We start from the raw sequence: 20,839 nt of genomic DNA on the forward strand, positions 1-20,839 counted from the left end.
GAGATGGCAGGTAAAGCACCAGGGGAGACGGCAGGTAAATGACCAGAGGAGACGGCAGGTAAAGGACCAGAGGAGACGGCAGGTAAAGGACCAGGGGAGACGGCAGGTAAAGGACCAGAGGAGATGGCAGGTAAAGGACCAGGGGAGATGGCAGGTAAAGGACCAGAGGAGACGGCAGGTAAAGCACCAGGGGAGACGGCAGGTAAATGACCAGAGGAGACGGCAGGTAAAGGACCAGGGGAGACGGCAGGTAAAGGACCAGAGGAGATGGCAGGTAAAGGACCAGGGGAGATGGCAGGTAAAGGACCAGAGGAGGTGACTGGTAAAGGACCTGAGGAGATGGCAGGTAAAGGACCAGGGGAGACGGCAGGTAAAGGACCAGGGGAGACGGCAGGTAAAGGACCAGGGGAGATGGCAGGTAAAGGACCAGGGGAGATGGCAGGTAAAGGACCAGGGGAGATGTTAGGTAAAGGACCAGGGGAGATGGCAGGTAAAGGACCAGGGGAGATGTTAGGTAAAGGACCAGGGGAGATGTTAGGTAAAGGACCAGGGGAGATGTTAGGTAAAGGACCAGGGGAGATGTTAGGTAAAGGACCAGGGGAGATGTTAGGTAAAGGACCAGGGGAGATGTTAGGTAAAGGACCAGGGGAGATGGCAGGTAAAGGACCAGGGGAGATGGCAGGTAAACGACCAGGGAAGATGGCAGGTAAAGGACCAGAGGAGGTGACTGGTAAAGGACCAGGGGAGACGGCAGGTAAAGGACCAGGGGAGACGGCAGGTAAAGGACCAGGGGAGACGGCAGGTAAAGGACCAGGGGAGACGGCAGGTAAAGGACCAGGGGAGACGGCAGGTAAAGGACCAGGGGAGACGGCAGGTAAATGACCAGGGGAGACGGCAGGTAAAGGACCAGGGGAGACGGCAGGTAAAGGACCAGGGGAAACGGCAGGTAAAGGACCAGGGGAGACGGCAGGTGAATGACCAGGGGAGACGGCAGGTAAAGGACCAGGGGAGACGGCAGGTGAAGGACCAGGGGAGACGGCAGGTGAAGGACCAGGGGAGACGGCAGGTGAAGGACCAGGGGAGACGGCAGGTAAAGGACCAGGGGAGACGGCAGGTAAAGGACCAGGGGAGACGGCAGGTAAAGGACCAGGGGAGACGGCAGGTAAAGGACCAGGGGAGACGGCAGGTAAAGGACCAGGGGAGACGGCAGGTAAAGGACCAGGGGAGACGGCAGGTAAAGGACCAGGGGAGACGGCAGGTAAAGGACCAGGGGAGACGGCAGGTAAAGGACCAGAGGAGACGGCAGGTAAAGGACCAGAGGAGATGGCAGGTTGAAGGAAAAGATGGCGCCCCGCTCTCATGGCTTCTTCTTGTCCTTTTCCCAGAATTCCCTCTGATCTCCATCATGACACCCACATCCGTCACCTCGGTCGGTGGAGTCGTGATCGTGACGCGGGTCATCCCCAAAGACGACTCCTCCGTCCTGCTTCAGACTCCTTCCGATAAGGCTCCGCCTCCTGCGGCAAAGGCCCCGCCCACAAAGGAAGACTCCAAGGCCGCCGCCTTCCTGCGGGCGGAGCCTCAGGGCCTCGGGGTGAGAGTCTGAAACCGTGTCCCATGATGCTCCTCAGCGGGAGATTCCCCTTTTATACCAAAGCTGTGTGTGTTCTCAGGTCGCTCAGATCTTCATCGGCCTGCTGTTCGTCCTGCTCAGCCTGACCGCCATCTTCTCGCCGACCCTGATCCACTTCGCTCCGCTCGGCCTCGCCGTTGTGGTGCGTTTACACCGATTAATATCTGTCATTAACTGCATCCCACCGGAGCCGCTGTTGGTCATCAGATATCTGAACAAGGTTTCAGGTTTCAGCTGCTTCTGCCTTCATGTACAGAAACCTGAGATGTTGCAGAATTCAGTGATTAATCAGTCAATACGTTGGACTGATTTTAACAATACGTGACTCAAAAAAGACACAGAAAACACGTTTAAAATTGTTTAAAAAACTAATTCTAAGAAAATATTAAACTAAGAAATATATATATTAAATATATATATATTAAATATTAACTATAATATCATATATCATATATTACATATTAAATATAGGAAATATATTAAATATATTAAACTAAGAAATAAAGTATTTTTCTATTTCTATTCTATTCTATTTCTAATTCAAAAAGGAAAAGAAAAAAGAGCCAAAATGGGTTTGTGCCATTTAAAACTGGAATCCAGGCTCAGGAAGCTGAATTTACATTTAGTATGATGACAAACGCACTCATGGCTGAAGCTGCAGCATCAAAGTTTTCACATTTGGTGCTGAAAAACATGTGAAACAACCCTGCTTTTGGTCTGCTCTGTGGATGAGGAGCAATAACTGGTGACATTCTGACAGAAAGTGACCCTAACCCTAGGTTTCACTGGAAAAAATCAAAGTCTTACCCAGTATATTTGTCTCATTTCTAGTCAAAATATCTCATTACATTTAATATAAGACACAACTGCCTAACAAGCACCATTTCAGCCAGATATAGGGACTTGTTTTAATACAATACATCTGGAATATCTTGTTAAATGAAAAAGTCTTGAAAACAAATTGTTTTGAGTCACATATCATTTGAAACAAGCTTTTTTTTTCATTTGAAGAGGTTTTTAAGCTGATTTCAAGATCACTTTTATCTCAAAAGTCCTAAATATCACATTTTATTTCAAGAAAAATCTTGACAAGCTGATTTTCACTAGTTCCATTGGCAGATTTTTTTGCTTATTTCAAGCAAAAACGTCTTTTATTTGTTGTTTTTTTACTTATTTTTGGAGGGGCATTTTTTCCAGTGTCCAGGAGTTTGGAATATTTACTCAGTGGTGTCCCTCCGCCGCCCAATAGCTGCCTTGGAGTTTGGTGTAGAGAACAGGGGGGTGCAGACTCGACTCAGGGGGGGTTAAAAGATGAGACGAGGACCGTATAAAGTTCTAGAGATTAAATCTTAGTTTAAAATGAAAGTTTTATGGTGAAGGCGGGTTAGGGCTCTGGTCCTGTGACCTTAGGTTTAGGGCGGGTGGCAGGGAGGACATAAAGAAGAAAAGTATGGCAGTAAATAAGTTTTGGGAATGAGGGAATAAGTTTTCACCAAATGGAGACATTTTTAAATCCAGGTTAAAAACATTTCTGTTCTCATGTGTCTCATCTGCACTGTTGCTTGTTTTTAAATTCATTTAAATTGTTTTACTTTATATTCTTTTTTAAATATTTCTTTTTTTAAGTATTTTTTTGGGCTTTTTATGCCTTTAATGATAGGACAGTGTGAGAGAGACAGGAAGCAGGGGGCAGAGAGAGGGGGAAGACATGCAGCAAGGGGCCGCTAGGTGCGGGAGTCGAACCGGGGCCAGCTGCATTGAGGACTAAGCCCCTGTACATGGGGCGGCTGCTTAACCCACCACGCCACCGACCGCCCCTCTTTTATGTATTTTTAATGCTTCTTCCACTCCCTGCTGCAATGCTTTTATTTTATGTAAAGCACTTTGAATTGTTTGTAAATGAAATGTGCTAAAAATAAATTTGATTTCATTTCATTAAATTAGATTAAATTAGATTTGATTTGATTTGATTTGATTTAATTTAATTTGATTTAATTTAATTTAATTTAATTTAATTTGATTTGAGTTACTTTAATTTGATTTGATTTGATTAAATTAAATAAAATTTTATTTAATTTGATTTGATTTGATTTAATTTGATTTGATTTGATTTGATTTGATTTGATTTGATTTGATTTGATTTGATTTGATTTGATTTGATTTGATTTGATTTGATTTGATAAAAAGGAGTCGGATGGAGCTGTTTACATGCACGTGTTGCTGCTTTCATTCAGTTTGTGGCCTCCGGCTCTCTGGCTGTGGCGTCGGGCAGACGGACTTCAGTCGCACTGGTGAGTTTGACCTTTTTCCTTTCAAAAGAAAAGCACTGCTTCGGTTTTATTTATATTCTCATTCTGCGAGGAACTCTTCAAATTCAACACGAGTGAACTGATGGTCAAAGCAAAAGAAAGTTTGTCTTAGTTTCTGTGAGTGTAAGCAGTGACTCCTCCTGAGGGTTCAGTGGTTGACGAACTGAACCTGCTCTGCTGTTCCTGCAGGTCTGGGCGTCCCTGCTGTCCAACGTGCTCAGCATCCTGCTCGGCCTGGCGGGTTTGACCTACATCGGCTTGCTGTTTGCCGCTGAACTCCCCTCCGTGTTGATCTGCGGCCCCCGAACCGTTTCTGACTACCGTTATGGATCCTGCAGTTACAGGCTGCAGGATCTGGATGTAAGTTTCCAGACTCACCTCAGTTCAGGTGCAGGTCTCAGATTTGCTGTAACAGTTAAAGGGATAGTTCGCCTCTTTTGACATGAAGCTGTGTAACATCCCATATCAGCAACATCATTTCTGAACATCTTCTTACCCCCTGCTGCGTCCTGTGAGCAGAGTTCCAGCCTCGTTTTGGTGTTGATGAAGGTAGTCCGGCTAGTTGGCTGGGGTTTAAAAAATAAAGCGTTTTGCTTCTCAGAACAATATGCGTTCAACAGAGTAATACATTTGCATCACAAAATGGTTCTCCAGGAAAAAGTCAGAGCTCACAATCTCTTGGCCCTATTTTCTCTCCCTTCGTATCACTGCCTGCTGCCGACAGCCGCGCCTGTTACGCTGTTTGCTGCTCGGAAGCAGGGGACTGCTCGCTCTGCACTTCGGTCTGCACAGCAGGTAAAGGAAAGGAAACAAAACTAAACGAAAACGAAACGAAAGGAAAGGAAATGAAACAAAAGGAAAGGAAAGGAAGCAAAAGGAAACGAAAGAAAAGGAAAGGAAAGGAAACGAAATGAAAGGAAAGGAAAAGAAACAAAACGAAATGAAAGGAAAGGAAAGGAAAGAAAAGGAAAGGAAATGAAACGAAATGAAAGGAAAGAAAAGGAAAGGAAAGGAAACAAAATGAAAGGAAAGGAAAAGAAACAAAACGAAATGAAAGGAAAGGAAAGGAAAGAAAAGGAAAGGAAAGGAAACAAAAGGAAAGGAAAAGAAACAAAAGGAAAGGAAAAGAAACAAAACGAAAGGAAAGGAAAGGAAAGGAAAGGAAACAAAACGAAAGGAAAGGAAAGGAAAGGAAAGGAAAGGAAAGGAAAGGAAACGAAACGAAACGAAAGGAAAGGAAAGGAAAGGAAAGGAAAGGAAAGGAAAGGAAACTAAAGGAAAGGAAAGGAAAGGAAACAAAAGGAAACAAAAGGAAAGGAAAGGAAACAAAAAAAGGAAAGGTCTGACTTTTTCCTGGAGAACCATTTTGTGATGCAAATGTATTACTCTGTTGAACGCATATTGTTTTGAGAAGCAAGACGCTTTATTTTTTAAACCCCAGCCAACTAGCCGGACTACCTTCATCAACACCAAAACGAGGCTGGAACTCTGCTCACAGGACGCAGCAGGGGGTAAGAAGATGTTCAGAAATTATGTTGCTGATATGGGATGTTACACAGCTTCATGTCAGAAGAGGCGAACTGTCCCTTTAAAGAGGAGAACTGTCCCTTTAAAGAGGCGAACTGTCCCTTTAAAGAGACGAACTGTCCCTTTAAAGAGACGAACTGTCCCTTTAAAGAGGAGAACTGTCCCTTTAAAGAGACGAACTGTCCCTTTAAAGAGGAGAACTGTCCCTTTAAAGAGACGAACTGTCCCTTTAAACTGTCCCTTTAAAGAGACGAACTGTCCCTTTAAAGAGGCGAACTGTCCCTTTAAAGCCTGGAGTAAACAGCAGCTGACTGGGGGGTGGAAGGAGTCTGAAATCTGGTTTCTGCTTCTTTCAGAGAATTCACTTCGGACTCCTCGGCCTCGGCCTGGTTCTGCTCGTCCTGCAGGTTTGCGTCTCCGTGGGCGTCTGCGTTTTCTCTGGAAAGGTCATCAGGAAGCACAGGCGCTCCTCCCCCATCACGGTAAGACTCCGTTTCCCAAGGAAAAGAAACGAAACGAAAAGAAAGGAAAGGAAAAGAGAAGGAAACAAAAGGAATGGAAACAAACGTAAAGGAAAGGAAAGACAACAAAAGGAAAGGAAACTAAACAAAAGGAAAGGAAAGGAAAGGAAAGGAAACAAAAGGAAAGGAAACGAAACAAAAGGAAAGGAAAGGAAAAGAGAAGGAAACAAAAGGAAAGGAAAGGAAAAGAGAAGGAAACAAAAGGAAAGGAAAGGAAACAAAACAAAAGGAAAGGAAAGGAAAAGAGAAGGAAACAAAAGGAATGGAAACAAAAGGAAAGAAAATGAAACAAAAGGAAAGGAAAGGAAACAAAACAAAAGGAAAGGAAAGGAAAAGAGAAGGAAACAAAAGGAAAGGAAAGGAAAGACAACAAAAGGAAAGGAAAGGAAAGACAAGGAAAGGAAAGAGAAGGAAAGGAAACAAAAGGAAACAAAAGGAAACGAAATAAAATGAAAAAAACGAAAGGAAAGGAAAGGAAACAAAAGGAAAGACAAGGAAAGGAAAGGAAACAAAAGGAAAGGAAACAAAAGGAAAGAAAAGGAAAGGAAAGGAAACAAAAGGAAAGGAAAGGAAACAAAAGGAAAGACAAGGAAAGGAAAGGAAAGGAAAGGAAAAGAGAAGGAAACAAAAGGAAAGAAAAGGAAAGGAAAGGAAAGGAAAGGAAAAGAGAAGGAAACAAAAGGAAACTAAATAAAACGAAAGGAAAGGAAAGAAAGGAAACAAAAGGAAAGGAAAAAAAACAAAAGGAAAGGAAAGGAAAAGAGAAGGAAACAAAAAGAAAGGACACAAAAGTAAAGGAAAGGAAAGACAACAAAAGGAAAGACAAGGAAAGGAAAGGAAACAAAAGGAAAGGAAAGGAAAAGAGAAGGAAACTAAATAAACGAAAGGAAAGGAAAGACAACAAAAGGAAAGGAAACAAAAGGAAAGGAAAGGAAACTAAACAAAAGGAAACGAAAGGAGAGGAAGCAGATACCAGCTGCAGCCTCACTTCAGACTTTCCACCCCCTGCAGGTGGTTTCTTTCTTCCACAGATGATGTTTTCAGAGTGTCTGACAGCAGATGTTATTCTCTGACCTGCAGGTGGTTTCTTTCTTCCACAGATGATGTTTTCAGAGTGTCTGACAGCAGATGTTATTCTCTGACCTGCTGGTGGTTTCTTTCTTCCACAGATGATGTTTTCAGAGTGTCTGTGACAGCAGATGTTATTCTCTGACCCGCAGGTGGTTTCTTTCTTCCACAGATGATGTTTTCAGAGTGTCTGTGACAGCAGATGTTATTCTCTGACCTGCTGCTGGTTTCTTTCTTCCACAGATGATGTTTTCAGAGTGTCTGACAGCAGATGTTATTCTCTGACCTGCAGCTGGTTTCTTTCTTCCACAGATGATGTTTTCAGAGTGTCTGTGACAGCAGATGTTATTCTCTGACCTGCTGCTGGTTTCTTTCTTCCACAGATGATGTTTTCAGAGTGTCTGTGACAGCAGATGTTATTCTCTGACCTGCAGGTGGTTTCTTTCTTCCACAGATGATGTTTTCAGAGTGTCTGACAGCAGATGTTATTCTCTGACCTGCTGCTGGTTTCTTTCTTCCACAGATGATGTTTTCAGAGTGTCTGACAGCAGATGTTATTCTCTGACCTGCTGGTGGTTTCTTTCTTCCACAGATGATGTTTTCAGAGTGTCTGACAGCAGATGTTATTCTCTGACCTGCTGCTGGTTTCTTTCTTCCACAGATGATGTTTTCAGAGTGTCTGACAGCAGATGTTATTCTCTGACCTGCTGCTGGTTTCTTTCTTCCACAGATGATGTTTTCAGAGTGTCTGTGACAGCAGATGTTATTCTTTGACCTGCTGCTGGTTTCTTTCTTCCACAGATGATGTTTTCAGAGTGTCTGACAGCAGATGTTATTCTCTGACCTGCTGCTGGTTTCTTTCTTCCACAGATGATGTTTTCAGAGTGTCTGTGACAGCAGATGTTATTCTGTGACCTGCTGGTGGTTTCTTTCTTCCACAGATGATGTTTTCAGAGTGTCTGACAGCAGATGTTATTCTCTGACCTGCTGCTGGTTTCTTTCTTCCACAGATGATGTTTTCAGAGTGTCTGACAGCAGATGTTATTCTCTGACCTGCTGCTGGTTTCTTTCTTCCACAGATGATGTTTTCAGAGTGTCTGTGACAGCAGATGTTATTCTTTGACCTGCTGCTGGTTTCTTTCTTCCACAGATGATGTTTTCAGAGTGTCTGACAGCAGATGTTATTCTCTGACCTGCAGGTGGTTTCTTTCTTCCACAGATGATGTTTTCAGAGTGTCTGACAGCAGATGTTATTCTGTGACCTGCTGCTGGTTTCTTTCTTCCACAGATGATGTTTTCAGAGTGTCTGACAGCAGATGTTATTCTGTGACCTGCTGGTGGTTTCTTTCTTCCACAGATGATGTTTTCAGAGTGTCTGACAGCAGATGTTATTCTCTGACCTGCTGGTGGTTTCTTTCTTCCACAGATGATGTTTTCAGAGTGTCTGACAGCAGATGTTATTCTCTGACCTGCTGGTGGTTTCTTTCTTCCACAGATGATGTTTTCAGAGTGTCTGACAGCAGATGTTATTCTCTGACCTGCTGCTGGTTTCTTTCTTCCACAGATGATGTTTTCAGAGTGTCTGACAGCAGATGTTATTCTTTGACCTGCTGGTGGTTTCTTTCTTCCACAGATGATGTTTTCAGAGTGTCTGACAGCAGATGTTATTCTCTGACCTGCTGCTGGTTTCTTTCTTCCACAGATGATGTTTTCAGAGTGTCTGACAGCAGATGTTATTCTCTGACCTGCTGGTGGTTTCTTTCTTCCACAGATGATGTTTTCAGAGTGTCTGACAGCAGATGTTATTCTTTGACCTGCTGCTGGTTTCTTTCTTCCACAGATGCTGTTTTCAGAGTGTCTGACAGCAGATGTTATTCTCTGACCTGCTGCTGGTTTCTTTCTTCCACAGATGATGTTTTCAGAGTGTCTGACAGCAGATGTTATTCTCTGACCTGCAGGTGGTTTCTTTCTTCCACAGATGATGTTTTCAGAGTGTCTGACAGCAGATGTTATTCTCTGACCTGCTGCTGGTTTCTTTCTTCCACAGATGATGTTTTCAGAGTGTCTGTGACAGCAGATGTTATTCTGTGACCTGCTGCTGGTTTCTTTCTTCCACAGATGATGTTTTCAGAGTGTCTGTGACAGCAGATGTTATTCTCTGACCTGCTGCTGGTTTCTTTCTTCCACAGATGATGTTTTCAGAGTGTCTGTGACAGCAGATGTTATTCTCTGACCTGCTGCTGGTTTCTTTCTTCCACAGATGATGTTTTCAGAGTGTCTGACAGCAGATGTTATTCTCTGACCTGCTGGTGGTTTCTTTCTTCCACAGATGATGTTTTCAGAGTGTCTGACAGCAGATGTTATTCTTTGACCTGCAGGTGGTTTCTTTCTTCCACAGATGCTGTTTTCAGAGTGTCTGACAGCAGATGTTATTCTCTGACCTGCTGCTGGTTTCTTTCTTCCACAGATGATGTTTTCAGAGTGTCTGTGACAGCAGATGTTATTCTCTGACCTGCAGGTGGTTTCTTTCTTCCACAGATGATGTTTTCAGAGTGTCTGACAGCAGATGTTATTCTCTGACCTGCTGCTGGTTTCTTTCTTCCACAGATGATGTTTTCAGAGTGTCTGTGACAGCAGATGTTATTCTGTGACCTGCTGCTGGTTTCTTTCTTCCACAGATGATGTTTTCAGAGTGTCTGTGACAGCAGATGTTATTCTCTGACCTGCTGCTGGTTTCTTTCTTCCACAGATGATGTTTTCAGAGTGTCTGTGACAGCAGATGTTATTCTCTGACCTGCTGCTGGTTTCTTTCTTCCACAGATGATGTTTTCAGAGTGTCTGACAGCAGATGTTATTTTCTGACCTGCTGCTGGTTTCTTTCTTCCACAGATGATGTTTTCAGAGTGTCTGACAGCAGATGTTATTCTCTGACCTGCTGGTGGTTTCTTTCTTCCACAGATGATGTTTTCAGAGTGTCTGACAGCAGATGTTATTCTCTGACCTGCAGGTGGTTTTCTTTCTTCCACAGATGATGTTTTCAGAGTGTCTGACAGCAGATGTTATTCTCTGACCTGCTGGTGGTTTCTTTCTTCCACAGATGATGTTTTCAGAGTGTCTGACAGCAGATGTTATTCTCTGACCTGCAGGTGGTTTTCTTTCTTCCACAGATGATGTTTTCAGAGTCTGTGACAGCAGATGTTATTCTTTGACCTGCTGCTGGTTTCTTTCTTCCACAGATGATGTTTTCAGAGTGTCTGTGACAGCAGATGTTATTCTCTGACCTGCAGGTGGTTTCTTTCTTCCACAGATGATGTTTTCAGAGTGTCTGTGACAGCAGATGTTATTCTCTGACCTGCAGGTGGTTTCTTTCTTCCACAGATGATGTTTTCAGAGTGTCTGACAGCAGATGTTATTCTCTGACCTGCTGCTGGTTTCTTTCTTCCACAGATGATGTTTTCAGAGTGTCTGTGACAGCAGATGTTATTCTTTGACCTGCAGGTGGTTTCTTTCTTCCACAGATGATGTTTTCAGAGTGTCTGTGACAGCAGATGTTATTCTCTGACCTGCTGCTGGTTTCTTTCTTCCACAGATGATGTTTTCAGAGTGTCTGACAGCAGATGTTATTCTCTGACCTGCTGCTGGTTTCTTTCTTCCACAGATGATGTTTTCAGAGTGTCTGACAGCAGATGTTATTCTCTGACCTGCAGGTGGTTTCTTTCTTCCACAGATGATGTTTTCAGAGTGTCTGACAGCAGATGTTATTCTCTGACCTGCTGCTGGTTTCTTTCTTCCACAGATGATGTTTTCAGAGTGTCTGTGACAGCAGATGTTATTCTCTGTGCTGCTGGTGGTTTTTTACTTCCACAGATGATGTTTTCAGAGTGTCTGTGACAGCAGATGTTATTCTGTGACCTGCTGGTGGTTTCTTTCTTCCACAGATGATTTTTTCAGAGTGTCTGACAGCAGATGTTATTCTCTGACCTGCTGCTGGTTTCTTTCTTCCACAGATGATGTTTTCAGAGTGTCTGACAGCAGATGTTATTCTTTGACCTGCAGGTGGTTTCTTTCTTCCACAGATGATGTTTTCAGAGTGTCTGACAGCAGATGTTATTCTCTGACCTGCTGCTGGTTTCTTTCTTCCACAGATGATGTTTTCAGAGTGTCTGACAGCAGATGTTATTCTCTGACCTGCAGGTGGTTTCTTTCTTCCACAGATGATGTTTTCAGAGTGTCTGACAGCAGATGTTATTCTTTGACCTGCAGGTGGTTTCTTTCTTCCACAGATGATTTTTTCAGAGTGTCTGACAGCAGATGTTATTCTCTGACCTGCTGCTGGTTTCTTTCTTCCACAGATGATGTTTTCAGAGTGTCTGACAGCAGATGTTATTCTTTGACCTGCAGGTGGTTTCTTTCTTCCACAGATGATGTTTTCAGAGTGTCTGTGACAGCAGATGTTATTCTCTGACCTGCTGGTGGTTTCTTTCTTCCACAGATGATGTTTTCAGAGTGTCTGACAGCAGATGTTATTCTCTGACCTGCAGGTGGTTTCTTTCTTCCACAGATGATGTTTTCAGAGTGTCTGACAGCAGATGTTATTCTCTGACCTGCAGGTGGTTTCTTTCTTCCACAGATGATGTTTTCAGAGTGTCTGACAGCAGATGTTATTCTCTGACCTGCTGCTGGTTTCTTTCTTCCACAGATGATGTTTTCAGAGTGTCTGTGACAGCAGATGTTATTCTGTGACCTGCTGCTGGTTTCTTTCTTCCACAGATGATGTTTTCAGAGTGTCTGTGACAGCAGATGTTATTCTCTGACCTGCTGCTGGTTTCTTTCTTCCACAGATGATGTTTTCAGAGTGTCTGTGACAGCAGATGTTATTCTCTGACCTGCTGCTGGTTTCTTTCTTCCACAGATGATGTTTTCAGAGTGTCTGACAGCAGATGTTATTCTCTGACCTGCTGGTGGTTTCTTTCTTCCACAGATGATGTTTTCAGAGTGTCTGACAGCAGATGTTATTCTTTGACCTGCAGGTGGTTTCTTTCTTCCACAGATGCTGTTTTCAGAGTGTCTGACAGCAGATGTTATTCTCTGACCTGCTGCTGGTTTCTTTCTTCCACAGATGATGTTTTCAGAGTGTCTGTGACAGCAGATGTTATTCTCTGACCTGCAGGTGGTTTCTTTCTTCCACAGATGATGTTTTCAGAGTGTCTGACAGCAGATGTTATTCTCTGACCTGCTGCTGGTTTCTTTCTTCCACAGATGATGTTTTCAGAGTGTCTGTGACAGCAGATGTTATTCTGTGACCTGCTGCTGGTTTCTTTCTTCCACAGATGATGTTTTCAGAGTGTCTGTGACAGCAGATGTTATTCTCTGACCTGCTGCTGGTTTCTTTCTTCCACAGATGATGTTTTCAGAGTGTCTGTGACAGCAGATGTTATTCTCTGACCTGCTGCTGGTTTCTTTCTTCCACAGATGATGTTTTCAGAGTGTCTGACAGCAGATGTTATTTTCTGACCTGCTGCTGGTTTCTTTCTTCCACAGATGATGTTTTCAGAGTGTCTGACAGCAGATGTTATTCTCTGACCTGCTGGTGGTTTCTTTCTTCCACAGATGATGTTTTCAGAGTGTCTGACAGCAGATGTTATTCTCTGACCTGCAGGTGGTTTTCTTTCTTCCACAGATGATGTTTTCAGAGTGTCTGACAGCAGATGTTATTCTCTGACCTGCTGGTGGTTTCTTTCTTCCACAGATGATGTTTTCAGAGTGTCTGACAGCAGATGTTATTCTCTGACCTGCAGGTGGTTTTCTTTCTTCCACAGATGATGTTTTCAGAGTCTGTGACAGCAGATGTTATTCTTTGACCTGCTGCTGGTTTCTTTCTTCCACAGATGATGTTTTCAGAGTGTCTGTGACAGCAGATGTTATTCTCTGACCTGCAGGTGGTTTCTTTCTTCCACAGATGATGTTTTCAGAGTGTCTGTGACAGCAGATGTTATTCTCTGACCTGCAGGTGGTTTCTTTCTTCCACAGATGATGTTTTCAGAGTGTCTGACAGCAGATGTTATTCTCTGACCTGCTGCTGGTTTCTTTCTTCCACAGATGATGTTTTCAGAGTGTCTGTGACAGCAGATGTTATTCTTTGACCTGCAGGTGGTTTCTTTCTTCCACAGATGATGTTTTCAGAGTGTCTGTGACAGCAGATGTTATTCTCTGACCTGCTGCTGGTTTCTTTCTTCCACAGATGATGTTTTCAGAGTGTCTGACAGCAGATGTTATTCTCTGACCTGCTGCTGGTTTCTTTCTTCCACAGATGATGTTTTCAGAGTGTCTGACAGCAGATGTTATTCTCTGACCTGCAGGTGGTTTCTTTCTTCCACAGATGATGTTTTCAGAGTGTCTGACAGCAGATGTTATTCTCTGACCTGCTGCTGGTTTCTTTCTTCCACAGATGATGTTTTCAGAGTGTCTGTGACAGCAGATGTTATTCTCTGTGCTGCTGGTGGTTTTTTACTTCCACAGATGATGTTTTCAGAGTGTCTGTGACAGCAGATGTTATTCTGTGACCTGCTGGTGGTTTCTTTCTTCCACAGATGATTTTTTCAGAGTGTCTGACAGCAGATGTTATTCTCTGACCTGCTGCTGGTTTCTTTCTTCCACAGATGATGTTTTCAGAGTGTCTGACAGCAGATGTTATTCTTTGACCTGCAGGTGGTTTCTTTCTTCCACAGATGATGTTTTCAGAGTGTCTGACAGCAGATGTTATTCTCTGACCTGCTGCTGGTTTCTTTCTTCCACAGATGATGTTTTCAGAGTGTCTGACAGCAGATGTTATTCTCTGACCTGCAGGTGGTTTCTTTCTTCCACAGATGATGTTTTCAGAGTGTCTGACAGCAGATGTTATTCTTTGACCTGCAGGTGGTTTCTTTCTTCCACAGATGATTTTTTCAGAGTGTCTGACAGCAGATGTTATTCTCTGACCTGCTGCTGGTTTCTTTCTTCCACAGATGATGTTTTCAGAGTGTCTGACAGCAGATGTTATTCTTTGACCTGCAGGTGGTTTCTTTCTTCCACAGATGATGTTTTCAGAGTGTCTGTGACAGCAGATGTTATTCTCTGACCTGCTGGTGGTTTCTTTCTTCCACAGATGATGTTTTCAGAGTGTCTGACAGCAGATGTTATTCTCTGACCTGCAGGTGGTTTCTTTCTTCCACAGATGATGTTTTCAGAGTGTCTGACAGCAGATGTTATTCTGTGACCTGCTGCTGGTTTCTTTCTTCCACAGATGATGTTTTCAGAGTGTCTGACAGCAGATGTTATTCTTTGACCTGCTGCTGGTTTCTTTCTTCCACAGATGATGTTTTCAGAGTGTCTGACAGCAGATGTTATTCTCTGACCTGCTGCTGGTTTCTTTCTTCCACAGATGCTGTTTTCAGAGTGTCTGACAGCAGATGTTATTCTCTGACCTGCAGGTGGTTTCTTTCTTCCACAGATGATGTTTTCAGAGTGTCTGTGACAGCAGATGTTATTCTCTGACCTGCAGGTGGTTTCTTTCTTCCACAGATGATGTTTTCAGAGTGTCTGACAGCAGATGTTATTCTCTGACCTGCTGCTGGTTTCTTTCTTCCACAGATGCTGTTTTCAGAGTGTCTGACAGCAGATGTTATTCTGTGACCTGCTGCTGGTTTCTTTCTTCCACAGATGATGTTTTCAGAGTGTCTGACAGCAGATGTTATTCTTTGACCTGCAGGTGGTTTCTTTCTTCCACAGATGATGTTTTCAGAGTGTCTGACAGCAGATGTTATTCTCTGACCTGCTGCTGGTTTCTTTCTTCCACAGATGATGTTTTCAGAGTGTCTGACAGCAGATGTTATTCTCTGACCTGCAGGTGGTTTCTTTCTTCCACAGATGATGTTTTCAGAGTATCTGTGACAGTAGATGTTATTCTTTGACCTGCTGCTGGTTTCTTTCTTCCACAGATGATGTTTTCAGAGTGTCTGACAGCAGATGTTATTCTCTGACCTGCTGCTGGTTTCTTTCTTCCACAGATGATGTTTTCAGAGTGTCTGTGACAGCAGATGTTATTCTCTGACCTGCAGGTGGTTTCTTTCTTCCACAGATGATGTTTTCAGAGTGTCTGACAGCAGATGTTATTCTCTGACCTGCTGCTGGTTTCTTTCTTCCACAGATGATGTTTTCAGAGTGTCTGTGACAGCAGATGTTATTCTCTGACCTGCAGGTGGTTTCTTTCTTCCACAGATGATGTTTTCAGAGTGTCTGACAGCAGATGTTATTCTCTGACCTGCTGCTGGTTTCTTTCTTCCACAGATGATGTTTTCAGAGTGTCTGACAGCAGATGTTATTCTCTGACCTGCAGGTGGTTTCTTTCTTCCACAGATGATGTTTTCAGAGTGTCTGACAGCAGATGTTATTCTTTGACCTGCAGGTGGTTTCTTTCTTCCACAGATGATGTTTTCAGAGTGTCTGACAGCAGATGTTATTCTCTGACCTGCTGCTGGTTTCTTTCTTCCACAGATGATGTTTTCAGAGTGTCTGACAGCAGATGTTATTCTCTGACCTGCTGCTGGTTTCTTTCTTCCACAGATGATGTTTTCAGAGTGTCTGACAGCAGATGTTATTCTCTGACCTGCAGGTGGTTTCTTTCTTCCACAGATGATGTTTTCAGAGTGTCTGACAGCAGATGTTATTCTCTGACCTGCTGCTGGTTTCTTTCTTCCACAGATGATGTTTTCAGAGTGTCTGACAGCAGATGTTATTCTCTGACCTGCTGGTGGTTTCTTTCTTCCACAGATGAGGTTTTCAGAGTGTCTGACAGCAGATGTTATTCTTTGACCTGCTGGTGGTTTCTTTCTTCCACAGATGATGTTTTCAGAGTGTCTGACAGCAGATGTTATTCTTTGACCTGCTGCTGGTTTCTTTCTTCCACAGATGATGTTTTCAGAGTGTCTGACAGCAGATGTTATTCTGTGACCTGCTGCTGGTTTCTTTCTTCCACAGATGATGTTTTCAGAGTGTCTGACAGCAGATGTTATTCTCTGACCTGCTGCTGGTTTCTTTCTTCCACAGATGATGTTTTCAGAGTGTCTGTGACAGCAGATGTTATTCTCTGACCTGCTGCTGGTTTCTTTCTTCCACAGATGATGTTTTCAGAGTGTCTGACAGCAGATGTTATTCTCTGAACTGCTGGTGGTTTCTTTCTTCCACAGATGATGTTTTCAGAGTGTCTGACAGCAGATGTTATTCTCTGACCTGCTGCTGGTTTCTTTCTTCCACAGATGATGTTTTCAGAGTGTCTGTGACAGCAGATGTTATTCTCTGACCTGCTGCTGGTTTCTTTCTTCCACAGATGATGTTTTCAGAGTGTCTGTGACAGCAGATGTTATTCTCTGACCTGCTGCTGGTTTCTTTCTTCCACAGATGATGTTTTCAGAGTGTCTGACAGCAGATGTTATTCTCTGACCTGCTGCTGGTTTCTTTCTTCCACAGATGATGTTTTCAGAGTGTCTGACAGCAGATGTTATTCTCTGACCTGCTGCTGGTTTCTTTCTTCCACAGATGATGTTTTCAGAGTGTCTGACAGCAGATGTTATTCTTTGACCTGCAGGTGGTTTCTTTCTTCCACAGATGATGTTTTCAGAGTGTCTGACAGCAGATGTTATTCTCTGACCTGCTGCTGGTTTCTTTCTTCCACAGATGATGTTTTCAGAGTGTCTGACAGCAGATGTTATTCTCTGACCTGCAGGTGGTTTCTTTCTTCCACAGATGATGTTTTCAGAGTGTCTAACAGCAGATGTTATTCTCTGACCTGCAGGTGGTTTCTTTCTTCCACAGATGATGTTTTCAGAGTGTCTGACAGCAGATGTTATTCTCTGACCTGCAGGTGGTTTCTTTCTTCCACAGATGATGTTTTCAGAGTGTCTGTGACAGCAGATGTTATTCTCTGACCTGCTGGTGGTTTCTTTCTTCCACAGATGATGTTTTCAGAGTGTCTGACAGCAGATGTTATTCTCTGACCTGCTGCTGGTTTCTTTCTTCCACAGATGATGTTTTCAGAGTGTCTGACAGCAGATGTTATTCTCTGACCTGCTGCTGGTTTCTTTCTTCCACAGATGATGTTTTCAGAGTGTCTGACAGCAGATGTTATTCTCTGACCTGCTGCTGGTTTCTTTCTTCCACAGATGATGTTTTCAGAGTGTCTGACAGCAGATGTTATTCTCTGACCTGCAGGTGGTTTCTTTCTTCCACAGATGATGTTTTCAGAGTGTCTGTGACAGCAGATGTTATTCTCTGACCTGCAGGTGGTTTCTTTCTTCCACAGATGATGTTTTCAGAGTGTCTGACAGCAGATGTTATTCTCTGACCTGCTGCTGGTTTCTTTCTTCCACAGATGATGTTTTCAGAGTGTCTGACAGCAGATGTTATTCTCTGACCTGCTGCTGGTTTCTTTCTTCCACAGATGATGTTTTCAGAGTGTCTGTGACAGCAGATGTTATTCTCTGACCTGCTGCTGGTTTCTTTCTTCCACAGATGATGTTTTCAGAGTGTCTGACAGCAGATGTTATTCTCTGACCTGCTGGTGGTTTCTTTCTTCCACAGATGATGTTTTCAGAGTGTCTGACAGCAGATGTTATTCTCTGACCTGCTGCTGGTTTCTTTCTTCCACAGATGATGTTTTCAGAGTGTCTGACAGCAGATGTTATTCTCTGACCTGCTGGTGGTTTCTTTCTTCCACAGATGATGTTTTCAGAGTGTCTGACAGCAGATGTTATTCTCTGACCTGCTGCTGGTTTCTTTCTTCCACAGATGATGTTTTCAGAGTGTCTGACAGCAGATGTTATTCTCTGACCTGCTGCTGGTTTCTTTCTTCCACAGATGATGTTTTCAGAGTGTCTGACAGCAGATGTTATTCTCTGACCTGCTGCTGGTTTCTTTCTTCCACAGATGATGTTTTCAGAGTGTCTGTGACAGCAGATGTTATTCTGTGACCTGCTGCTGGTTTCTTTCTTCCACAGATGATGTTTTCAGAGTGTCTGTGACAGCAGATGTTATTCTCTGACCTGCTGCTGGTTTCTTTCTTCCACAGATGATGTTTTCAGAGTGTCTGTGACAGCAGATGTTATTCTCTGACCTGCAGGTGGTTTCTTTCTTCCACAGATGATGTTTTCAGAGTGTCTGTGACAGCAGATGTTATTCTCTGACCTGCTGCTGGTTTCTTTCTTCCACAGATGATGTTTTCAGAGTGTCTGACAGCAGATGTTATTCTCTGACCTGCTGCTGGTTTCTTTCTTCCACAGATGATGTTTTCAGAGTGTCTGTGACAGCAGATGTTATTCTCTGACCTGCTGCTGGTTTCTTTCTTCCACAGATGATGTTTTCAGAGTGTCTGTGACAGCAGATGTTATTCTCTGACCTGCTGCTGGTTTCTTTCTTCCACAGATGATGTTTTCAGAGTGTCTGACAGCAGATGTTATTCTGTGACCTGCAGGTGGTTTCTTTCTTCCACAGATGATGTTTTCAGAGTGTCTCTGTGACAGCAGATGTTATTCTTTGACCTGCAGGTGGTGGCTGATGATGGAACTCTGCTGTGTGCTGCAGGATCCGAGCTCGACGGCATGGGCGATCTCCACGCTCAGTCACCCTGAGAGGCGGGGCTGTAGTTGCAGAATACCACCTTAAATACCACCAGCAGACTGCAGTAAAGCCACAGCAGAGTACCGTCAGAGTACCTGGGATCATCTTTTTCTCCTTTTTCTGCTCTTTATCAGCTGTTTTCTCGCTGCTTGCACTGGAAAAAAATCAAAGTCTTACCAAGTATATTTGTCTCATTTTAGTCAAAATATCTCATTACACTTAATGTAAGACACAACTGCCTAACAAGTTCTATTTCAGCCAGATATAGGGACTTGTTTGAAGACAATACATCTGGAATATCTTGTTAAATAAAAAAGTCTTGAAAACAAATTGTTTTGAGTCACATATCATATGAAACAAGCTTTTTTTTTTTTACATTTGAAGAGGTTTTTAAGCTAATTTCAAGTTCACTTTTAACTCAAAAGTCCTAAATATCACATTTTATTTCAAGAAATCTTGACAAGCCGATTTTCACTAGTTCCATTGGCAGATTTTTTTGCTTATTTCAAGCAAAAACGTCTTTTATTTGTTGTTTTTTTTACTTATTTTTGATGGGGCATTTTTTCCAGTGTAGTCACTTTTAAAAGAATTTAGTGGTGAAAATGGAAGCTGTGATTGTGTTTAAATGTGAATCAGATGATTAAAACTAAAGCAGAAGGACGTTAAATAGCATCAGACACCACGAATCAACCTCCTTCAGTACCGAATATTTGTGATTGTAATTGTTTAAGCTTTATTAAAGTTGCACTTTTCTTGGTGAACGGAGTCTCGGATCTTTGCAAAATATTTTATTTTGCATACTTGAAATTAAAGTGTTACTGCAACCAAAGACATTTGTACTATATTTGTACTTTAACTGGATGAGAATCGATGAGAGAATCGATAAGGAACCGAATCGATGGGCGATATCGATAATGGAAGCGGAATTGTCAAGCAACTACTGTTGACTGAAACACCTGAACTTGTTCGGCGGATCCATTGGTTGTAAAACCTCCATTCTGATGAATGTTGGCAATAAACAACAAGCAAAGACCTGTCAGTCAGATATTTACATTCAATGATTGAGCAGTTTTAATCTGAAGTAATAATCGTGAAACGGTATTCATCATCATCATCACTAAATATTATATTCACAAGTGTCGATATGCCAAATCCCCACCTTCATGGCTTGCATTAAGAAATAATATATTTTCGTTTTAAAATTGTCTGAAACATATAAATAATCCCCAGGCAGATAAATTATACACACTCATAACAAATCTTAACCTGTCCTAACCCCTTGTAACTGTCAAGAATGGACTTACCTTTTCTTTTCTCCTTGTTTTTTTATTATTTATTATCCCTTTTTTATCTTTTGCTTTTAAGATCTTTCAATATCTATTTTTCTATAACAGATAGCCCACACTACAATAATTTATTATTGTATTATTCTCTATTTTTATTCTATTCTATTTGCTTGTTTTTCCTTTAATTGTTTACATATCTTTTATACTGTACGCTGTTGCAACACAATAATTTCACAAATTGGGATAAATAAAGTATCTATCTATCTATCTATCTATCTATCTATCTATCTATCTATCTATCTATCTATCTATCTATCTATCTATCTATCTATCTATCTATCTATCTATCTATCTATCTATCTATCTATCTATCTATCTTCCTATTTGTACTATATGAGGAGGAGTGAATATGTGAAGTTAAAAAAAACAAAAACTGTTTACTTTTGAGTATTTCATTGTTCTGTCAATGTGACATGTTTAAATAAATATAAATAAATAAATAAAATTATGTGTGCAACGCCCATTTCCCAAACTAAATATTTATTAAATTAATTACTAACCGATTTATCCTAAACAATTAAACAAAAATACTAATTATCAACCAAAAAATAAGCAAATAAAAAATAAATCTAACTTACATTGACATTGATTTGGGGCTTTATAACATAACATAAACTTGGCATTTTCCTCAGGGATGAAATGTGAATAATTTCATGTAAATAACTCTTCCAACCTGAGCCATTATTTAATCTTTAAAACTAAATAACCTGTTGCCAAACCACACAACGTAACACGCAAAGTAACAGCAGCTCCCTCCAAAGGCTCAAAAGGCTTTTATTGTGAAGT

At 42.2% G+C, this 20,839-nt stretch overlaps 1 protein-coding gene across 1 annotated transcript; it reads left to right on the plus strand.

Moving 5' to 3' along the window:
- The first annotated feature begins 291 nt into the window (after positions 1-291).
- Positions 292-18,718, plus strand: LOC142380621 (uncharacterized). The gene is made up of 7 exons (XM_075466536.1): positions 292-346; positions 1,386-1,594; positions 1,674-1,775; positions 3,868-3,924; positions 4,132-4,302; positions 5,826-5,951; positions 18,635-18,718. Exons 1-7 carry the CDS (start codon positions 292-294, stop codon positions 18,716-18,718), a joined length of 804 nt encoding a protein of 267 aa, XP_075322651.1.
- The last annotated feature ends 2,121 nt before the right edge of the window (positions 18,719-20,839 follow it).

The sequence above is a fragment of the Odontesthes bonariensis genome, chromosome 5 (genome assembly GCF_027942865.1).
Source record: "Odontesthes bonariensis isolate fOdoBon6 chromosome 5, fOdoBon6.hap1, whole genome shotgun sequence".
NCBI classification, from domain to species: domain Eukaryota; kingdom Metazoa; phylum Chordata; class Actinopteri; order Atheriniformes; family Atherinopsidae; genus Odontesthes; species Odontesthes bonariensis.

Coding starts and splice junctions, on each gene's coding strand:
- LOC142380621 (XM_075466536.1), top strand. CDS start 292: ATGGCAGGTAAAGGACCAGAGGAGGTGACTGGTAAAGGACCTGAGGAG. Junction 1,776..3,867: donor CGCTCGGCCTCGCCGTTGTG/GTGCGTTTACAC, acceptor GCTTTCATTCAG/TTTGTGGCCTCCGGCTCTCT. Junction 4,303..5,825: donor ACAGGCTGCAGGATCTGGAT/GTAAGTTTCCAG, acceptor TGCTTCTTTCAG/AGAATTCACTTCGGACTCCT.